At 35.2% G+C, this 9912-nt stretch overlaps 1 protein-coding gene and 1 long non-coding RNA gene across 2 annotated transcripts; both read right to left on the reverse strand.

Annotated features, from left to right (window-relative positions):
* Positions 1–2574: 2574 nt before the first annotated feature.
* On the reverse strand, positions 2575–4562 carry LOC149234734 (serine carboxypeptidase-like). Its single transcript, XM_089368357.1, has 5 exons — positions 4493–4562; positions 3509–3597; positions 3109–3367; positions 2811–2944; positions 2575–2688 (listed from the first exon to the last, which is right to left on the reverse strand). Exons 2-5 carry the CDS (start codon positions 3530–3532, stop codon positions 2575–2577), a joined length of 531 nt encoding a protein of 176 aa, XP_089224483.1. The 5' UTR covers positions 3533–3597; positions 4493–4562.
* Positions 4563–8585: 4023 nt separating this feature from the next.
* On the reverse strand, positions 8586–9433 carry LOC149234735 (uncharacterized). The gene is made up of 3 exons (XR_016268227.1): positions 9249–9433; positions 9050–9118; positions 8586–8903 (listed from the first exon to the last, which is right to left on the reverse strand). It is a non-coding gene; the product is annotated as an uncharacterized LOC149234735 (long non-coding RNA).
* Positions 9434–9912: the final 479 nt, after the last annotated feature.

A 9912-nucleotide genomic window follows, 5' to 3' on the forward strand; every position in this document is an offset into this window, starting at 1 on the left:
ATTTGCAAAAACAACCAATATTACAGAATGTCAATCGAAAATGCATAATAATTAGAGAAATGAAGAATTGTATAATTTATTATTGGACAATTGGAACAAGGGTCAACGGGGTCAACGGGTTCAGTGAAGAGGATGTATGATTGAACATGATAGGCAAGGAGTTTCCTTAACTCCTCATCATCGTTATCTTAGATAGTTGAATGGATTCCACCTTCCTTAGAAAGCACTTAGGTGACACATTGCATAGCCACATCTTTTAAGTAGACAATGACACATGGCTCCCACAATTCTATATATTTTATTCATTTAGACAGGGCCAAAATTCTACTATCTACACCCTATTACTCCTCCCATAGGCCAAGCTCTTGAAATCAAGAAACACCCTAATTCCTTCAATAAAATGGCTATAAAGTGAATCATTCTTGAAAACCCACTATCCATCAACATATTCTATAAACCCATTCCCTTCCTATTCCTTATATCCCCTACTCCTTAATATTCGTTTCATCTTCATTTGGCTATCCTATTTTCATTTCTTCTTTCGTTTTTTACACTATATCATTTTCCTTAATTAATAATTATTTCCAAAAATTCAAATTTTTTTAATCATACCATTCATCTAAAATCTCATCAAAAAAACAAATAATTATTAATTTTAAAATGTAATCACATTTATATCTATATATTTTTAATAATATGAATCTTATTCGAATAATTTCTAATTTCACATTTTAAATAAACAATAATACGATTTATTTTTCATGAACTTGTGTAATCTCAAAAACTGCAATCGAACTCTACTTAAACCCTATTTCCTTTCCCACTCAATTCAAACCCTATTTCCAATGAATTATAAAGATGACATCAACATCAAAGCCTTATGGTGTACTTGACTCCCTCAGTTCAAATCCCCAACTAAATACGTCCTCTGATTATGCGGGTCGCGGGTCGAGTGAAGTCAGCCGTCCATGGTTCTGTCACTACTACATGTAGGGGGGTTTTAAGACAATATTTGAGTCAATTGCCTTAACTTAAGACAAAAAGAAACACAAATATTGTCTCTAAGCGGGTGTCTCAAAATATAATGTCTCAAAAATTTCTCTATAAAGACAATATAGAACACATATTATTATTGTCTCTATAAAGACAATTTGATTTGTCTCTCTAGAGACAATTTCATTTGTGTCTCTTTAGAGACAATTACATTTTTGTCTTTTTAGAGACAATTCCATAATTCAAACTATTGTCTCTCTAGAGACAATATAAAAAATTATTTAAAAAAAAATAAATGTCCATAATTCAAACTATTGTCTCTCTAGAGACAATATAAAAAATTATTTAAAAAAAAATAAATGTCCATAATTCAAACTATTGTCTCTCTAGAGACAATATAAAAAATTATTTAAAAAAAATAAATGTCCATAATTCAAACTATTGTCTCTCTAGAGACAATATAAAAAATTATTTAAAAATAAATAAATAAAATCATTTTGAATGTCTGTTGGCCCGTATCATTCTCACCTGGAACAGATTCGTAAGATAATAAGCAGGAATCTTCCACACAATACAGAGTTAACAAAATGTGCGTACGCCTCTAGACGCTTAGTATGCGCGTTAGTATTAGATAAAGATTCAATTCAGACAGGGTGTTAGTAGCTGAGTTCCAACATATAATTGATCAAGACACAATGTTCTGGCCGTAGCTGATCAACAATGCCTGCCTGTAATTGATGAAGAAATCTAAAATGTCCAGGAGTAGGATTTCTTTATAAGGGTAAAATCACTAAAAGCATGATGCTTTAAAAATTTTAAGGCTTACTTCAGGTCTGCTTTAGAGTAGCCTGTATGAAGGGTAAGTGTTTTGTTCCAACATGGATCCTTCCTCAAAGTGCATCGAGTAGTGTAGACAACGACAACAACAAGCATTGATGGACCGTAGATAGTCCATGCGCTTTATGGAAATATCTTGCCATGCCAAGCACTTAATGTCCAAGAGGCTTATAAAGGGATAAGAGGAAAAAAGAGGAAACATGCATATTCAACAATAAAATAATAGAACGAATGAGAAGTGAAACACTGCCAAACCACATAGCCTCCAATTCAAATATAAGTAGACAATACTGGCATCCATTGTATGATTGCAAACAACATAAATGTTTTCTTGTCATTGTCAATAAAATTGAATGTAGGCTAAGAGAATCATGATTTGAATTCCCCGAGACTCTCTCAACTAAATATTTTTGTTGAATTTACAGTTTCTTTCATCCATTAGGACATCAGAACATGCTGGAATAAGAACACAGGACATAATATTAATGTTCTTGAATATAACTTTAACACCATGTATAATCATAATTCCACAAGGCTTGGTAAGCAATAAGAAGCACTATTTCTATACAGTTAAAAAGTGGCCATAAAAAGATTTGACACAAGTTAGAAAGACTGATGGTCCCAATGCACAATTTTTTTGCCAAATCAGAAAATACACATCTTTGGGGATGCACACTACTGCAAATCTAGAAATATTTACATTAATCTATGTGAAGAGAGCAATTCTCCTAGTTAAGCAGATAACTAACTCTTGAAATTCTTCTCTAGCATCTCCGTCACTGTCTTTAAAATTTGAGAATTGTCGTCAGTAATACTTCCTTTAGTCCAACGTTTTAACATCTCCAAGGCTGCTTTTGGCTGATCCATTGGGACCATATGACCTGCATCATGAACTTGGTGCAGCAAAATAGAAGATTCCGTAAGGAAGAAATTATCTACTTGTACAACGAAATCAAAGATGATCATCGAGTGCCTTTTACCTTGAGAAAATTGAGTGGTCCATAACTGGTTATTAAACCTGCTTCCTTATCGTTTACAAGGAAGGATTTTGTAGGTGCCTTCCTGAAATTATCACTTCCAGACGAATCCATGGAATTCACCCATCTTGAATTGCCTGAAAGACACATAATTTGAACAATTAACTTTTCAATTTTGAAGACTAGACTAATAAGCCTGAAGAACACAACTGAAAATAAGTTAATAACAGACTTAACACCTAAATCATAAATTCATTGTCCAAAACAAAAACAATATGTTATATGTATACAATATCATTACCTAACCAATTGCAAATGAGATCATATTCTCCTGCATAAACTAGCAACTTAACACCATCCTCCAAGAGTGTTGGAATGCCAACTTCCATATTCCGCATCCAGTCAGTAAGCATAGCTTCATAAACCAAGGGGCTACAGGAGACAAATTTTCGGCTGCCAACCCCCAGGGCATCCCTAACGGAACCCTGGTTTAAGTAATTCTCCATATTTGAAAAATCATAGCACAGGCCACCATTGCACTCCTTCCGAACATCATAGTACTGCAAAATATAAAACAAAATAATGAAAACTAATATCGTAAGATATATAAAACAATGATGACAAACTACATTTTAAGATACAAAATGCTGATAAAATAAACATAATGTCTGGTTGCCCAGTATTTAGAATTTAAGTCTTACATTGATATTCCCAGCTAATGCCATAATGGAATTGAAAATTGAGGTGCACACCAAGTATGATGCAAAGCATGTGACAGTCCCTTTGGTACCTGGCAAGTTATCACACCGGCTATAATGAGAACCTACATTAAGAACCTTCGATAAAGGATCCAACATAAGATCAGCCGTAACCAATTACTTAAAACACTTCACAAATGGTAACTAAGGATCATAAAGCAAACAACATTTAGCCATCAAGCTTCTCGCAATTTAAAACATAGTAACAAGATTTCAATATGAACACATACAAATCTAGTTCAGTAAACAAAGTATACATCTCATAAATATGAAAATATGCATTTAGTTCCAAATTTTAATAGGATTTCAACCCCATGAAAAAATGTTCCTTGAAATTTGATGACTAGTTTATATTTATAGGTGTCTATTTATGAGATTTTTGGGCTATTTTTTACGGATTAAAGGCCTACAAGCATCAAATACATGAGATATATTATCAAAAATGATAAAAAGTGTACCATACTGCAAAATGTTTGTAAAAACACACAATAAACAAGAATGAACTAACTAGAGGAGGGAAAAGCATCACCTATGCACAATATTTTGGGATCCAGATAAGACTTCACTACTGTTATGGAAAACGCTTGCACACACAACTTAAAAAATACATTGAATATTTCAAAAACCACATCAACAAAAAAGCCTTGGATAGCGGATAAGTGTTCAAAGCCCTTAACACAAATTTTATGGATTGTACTTGCTCATTATGTACTGAAGCAAAAGTTCAACCAAGAAGAATGCTAGATTTTCCATCTGAATAATGGATAGTACTTGTCAGTACAGTAGGGTATTATTAGGAATACAATAAAGAAAAGTAATTTAAAACATGAATGCTATATTTTATGAGGAATTTTCGAAAGTAGATTTGATCAATGCCACACAGGCTGCTTTCAACAATATAAAAAGTGGTGTCATTCAAAACTTTACCACTTTGTTGGAATCAGCTGCCTTTAGAAACCTGACGAGGAATACATATGGCCGAGTGGGAACTGTAAGCTTGAAGTTCAGTTGCTTTAATATGATCAGTCAATCTGAATGTTTGGAGACTATGTTGCAATCAATGACAAAGAATTATCAGTTAGAGCTAATTACCATGGCCACTATCTGTTCTGACGTGCATTCATTTGGGAAGATGCGGATGAAGTCATTGACCTGTAGCCAAGTATAAACCAACTCTTATAAATATTGTGTTACCTATTATAATATAATTTTTGTGCTGATTCCAGCATAAAGCGTAATCTTCTGTAGGAGTAGATATTGCTGGTGTATGTACTTTTATACAGCCAACAAAGTGTTCTTTTAATTAGATATAAACACATCCTTTCTTACAGATGTCAGCAAGTCATCCTACATGTGGAGGACAGACTTCTTCATATTTTCTAGCTATAAACATTGCAGCGATAGCAAGTAATGGCAAATTCTTCCTTGCAATACTCTGAATAGAAAGGTATCTATCAATGATGTTCACAGTGAGATACAACGTCTCTGGCATTAATTTGTAAATTTAGAAAAGTAAAAAACGCATGTGAAGAATGTAAATTTGTAAATTTGTCAAAGAAATAATGAAATTACAATTAATTTAAATAAATATAAAAAAACCAAAACACAAACTTTTTTGTGTGTTAGCACACTAAGATCCTAATTCCTTATTCATAAGATGGATACATTAAAAATTGAGAACTTAGATGCTTTACAACCTAAAAAATTAATGAAAATCGTACTTCCTGCTTAATAAATCTAAGGTTAAAAAGGATCTGTGTTGAATATCAATCCCAATTATCACTTGTGTTAGCTCTGTAGTTTTCCATCATTGGTTTCTCTATAGTTTTCCATCATTCAGGTGAACCCAATGATTTTGTTAGTGTATAGGCTTTAAGCGAAACCATAATTTTCCATCTTTGGAAGAACCAATAATTTTATTTAGACCCTAGGGAAGAAACCACCAAAGGCATAGAGATCAGAGATCTGAATCCATCAAATTGATTTCACTAGCTTAGATTCATCTTGATTCTTAACCCATAATTTTTTTTGCAAAGTTCATTTTTGTTTGAAGGTGCAAGCACTTCAAATTTGCAACTTGAGGTTTTTCATCATCTTGACACGTGATAGATTAGACATTGTTAAAATGGATCTATGTTAATTTTTTTTTTCTTCGAACATAGCATTACACATCCCCAAACCACCTGGACTATACAATGTGCTACTCTAGACAATAAAATCAACATTGTTGAAAATATATCCTACTCAGAAGTTAAAGGGAGATGCCTAAATAGTTTGCCAAGATAGCAATTTTGCAATAAAATAAATGTCAAATTACAAATCCAATATCAGTAATTTTTAGAGGTGTAGATAGTCTTCATGTCTAGTCAACAGAGATATGGTAGCCCTCTTGCTTACAACAGTCAGGGGGCTAATGTACAGATATCCTAAGTCTCCCGCTTACAGTAGGCAGGGGACTTACACATACATATGCTAGCCCTCTTCCTCGTTGTAGGGCTTATGTATAATTGCTTTTCTAATAAATTCATTTGTTAGTAACATATATGGAATTTTCCAAAACAAAAAGGAAAAGGAAAACACCAGCATACAACATAACCTTTTTTCCTCAGTAACATACAACAAAACATGCCAGAAGAAACTTTGAATAAACTGTCCAATGGAATTTTTCTAAATGCTGTAAAGAACCAAAATTCTGCAAATATTCGAAAATGTTTACAAGTATTTATAGGCACACTCCCATACCTCAAGTTTTTTGGTTTCAGCTTCAGCTTTAGCAGTCTGGAGATTTATCCAAGCTTCAATTCTTGCTTCTTCTCGCTGATATCTGAAATTTACAGACAACTTGAATGCTCAGACATTTTATTGCAAAATTATATATAACAAATGCTAGTAATCTCTTAAAAGGCCATTTCATACTATTGTAAGCTAATTTTGATCATGAGTTTGTGGCAAAATAAATTGAAATAATTTGAAATTGTTTAAAGCAGATTGTGACTTATGTTAGAGATTTGCATCAAATGAGCTTCTTCTGGACTAACGGAGTTTCTCATCCTAGAACCATTTTACACAGACTGAAACTACAAATCAAGAAAGGTTTAGCTTCAATTATGTATTTTGTGGAAAAATAAATTGAAGTAATTTGAAATTTTTAAGGCAGGATGTGATCTACATTATAGTATGCCAAAACTCAGCTTCTTCTGAATCAACTGAGTTTTTAGAGCCATTTTACAGAGAATGAAATTACAGATCACAAAAGTTCTGGCCGAATAATTTAAGGCAAGGTTATATAAATTTCCTATAATTAGGAGCTACTGTAAGGAATCACTGGTTTTCGATGAATATAAGGAGAATCAATAACAAATGGCCCTTATTCTTCTAGTCCATCCAAAAATTTCCCTGATAAAGGTTATGTACTTGAACTCAAACACGATGTTAAATATGTGCATGCTCGGTTTCTATCTCAAGTTTCAACTAACTGTGCATTCTCAAAAGTTTAATCTCCGAAGTGGTATAAAAGCAAGTACTAGTAAACTTTTTGATCAGAGCTATTTGTCTAAAATTCAAATCAGAGATACTTGTCTAAAATTGAAACACAATCTTTGAACTTTGGGCTATGCATCCTCAAAATATATGCTATCCAATTTGAAACGAGGTGACTCGTATCAATGAAGCCTTTTCCATTGTGGTTCAGTTCAATTTTCTATTGCCCTATTCTATCACATTATGGATCTCCACTTGTTAGGCTATGGTCCCATGGTGTGGCTTCCATCTATTGATGCAGTAAACTAGGAAAACTGTTACCCACAACTGCTGAACTGCTAGGAAAAATGGTCCTAAACAACAGGGGATGACTGTTTTTAGCACAAGGTTCCACTCAATCCCGCAACTTCTTTGCTTCTCCTTCAAATAGGGATACGGCACTGTGATTTAGCAGGTTTTCCATATTAATGTGAACGTTTGCAAATAGGGATGCAGCACTGTGATTTAGTACGTTTGCATTTAAGAAGGCATCACAAAGACAACGATCAGAAGCCAGGGAACCCAGAAAACACATGAACACCACCAAATAATTTTAGTACTGAAGTGAGGGAGAGACTATCACATCAATCCAGAGACCTATTGGCAAATCTCTTGGTTGGCGTAGTATTCCATGAACCCCACCCTTGGCAAAGCAGCAGACCATTAGCTTATTTCCAATTGGTCTCTGCACGCTATCTATATAGTCCTACATCTATCTGAGAAATACCCCACAAGAAACCAGTTTCTTTCTCACTTGCATGAAATGAATAACAGAACGAGAATAACTGGATTAAAACATAGTATGCAGACTCAATATTTAATCTTGGGGATGTTGTTAAGCCTGGGTTACGATTAAGGTGAGATAAGAAACCGGACGACTATAGCAAAATATCGAAGGGTAGATAAATTGGAACTATATTTAAACGGAAGTAAACACATCAAGCCCTGATAACTCCCCATTGTACAAAAACTAACTTTTAATGAAACTATAACAACAGTAGACAGTAAGCATATAAATGAATGACGGAAGCAGATAATTAAGCATATAAACGAATGACAGAAATGAATTAACATCTTCCAGCCAACCCGCAAACATTGGAACGAAATTATTTACATAACTGTGACAGAGAAGTAACTCAAATACTACTGGCAGAGGTATTAGATTTGATAGAGAATTAATTCGAATGTAAAACCAATTACTGATAGCCAGTTTTGAGCGGGACTAAAAGCCGCAAATATATGTATATTCATATACAAGTCTGGAAATGCCGACAGCAGAGTCATGCAAGTTCTCCAGGCAATTTTCTTTACCGAAACAATAAGGAGGGTTGTCAATCGATTATCCACAGCCATAGGTCAATAGAAGAGACCATGCAAAAAAAAAAAACTAAATTAAAGAATGACCAGAAACTGCATGAAATCTGTAGAAAGCCGTAAAAAATCCTCGTAGCATGGGGCTATAATTGCTAGTAAACACATCCATCACTTTTAGCATCCCATGCAGAGGAATAGAAACAATACTCTGATATAATACTTAGCAAAGCCCCGAGGGCTACGAATATCGTGATTAATAAAAGGAGTAAGTATAAGATGGTGTTTAAACATTACAATTCGATGAGTGATATACACCAAAGCTTTACCCATTCATATTCTGGAATAATACAGTGAAATTACAAACAATTCTGAAAAGACGAGAGCATGTCCACACAGGTTAACACTGCTAAACCCTGAATCTTGGGTTAGTTTGGCTCCACCTGGAACCAAAATCCTAGTAACCAGAGAGGCGCAGGACAAGTCTGGTGTGACATCTTGCTGCTATCTGCGACCAGCAGTGGAAAAGAGGTAAGGCTGTGGGCCGTGGGCTGTGTCAAGAGGTACGAGGGAGAGAAACCCCCTCTGTTACCAGACATTACATGAAACCATCAACACCGACAACTGTTCATGGAGTGATTGGAAAGAGCATACCTGTAGGGAAGTCGGTAGAGTCAAAACGCTGGAAGGAGATGTCCTTTTTCCAGGAGCAGGCTCGGAAGGCTGGACAACACCTTGCCATGAAATCGAAACAAACATAGCATACATTAGTCAAAAACCCAAAACTCAAAAAAATTACAGGAGCCGAGAGTGATGAATTCAAACACAGTAAGACCGCATAATGTAAACTTACCAGGAAAAAAAACATCTAGACTGTGTATGTGATGCCTCCGAATGGTTGCTCAATGAACTGAAAAACCCAGGACGATCCTGCGGCAGTATAGAGTCGGAACGGGTTGGAGTTGGCTCGCCAGAGCCTCTGCTGAAACCTTGGGAAGCCGGTCTGAGCCTTGTGTCATCGGATAAACCTGTGGTGGAACATCCGGGGCAACACAACCCTTGGATGACCATCAATCCATCTCAACCGTTGAGCAAGGTGGTGCTAAACGAGGGCGCAAACTCCAGAAAACCCCGGACCTCATCCCTTCACGTGGTTGAGCCGACAAAATTAAATGCCATACCCAAGTGTTAAGTGCTGGCACTGCTAGCAGTGAACCCTCTGTACAGTGCATACGACAGAAAATTGATTCCGGCATCGGAAGGATGTTAACCAAAACTTTTTCCCGTTGGACCATAAGTTCGGAAAAATTAAATCTAAACCATTCTTTTTACAGTAAATTAATGCCTGCTTTATAGCGATATAAATATAAAAAAAAAATTCATCCTGGGGTAGAGGTAGGACTAATTTAGGCCACAGAACTGAGACCCTGGCACCCATTTTCAAAACCCAAGCTTCACCAACTCAGCTAAATTCATGGCGTTTTCATTGTATCGAGGCAACCAGGACCGCTATATAT

This window comes from Pinus tabuliformis, chromosome 8 (genome assembly GCF_031772625.1).
Source record: "Pinus tabuliformis cultivar Carrire ecotype Pingquan chromosome 8, CPIR1, whole genome shotgun sequence".
Classification (NCBI taxonomy): Eukaryota; Viridiplantae; Streptophyta; class Pinopsida; order Pinales; family Pinaceae; genus Pinus; species Pinus tabuliformis.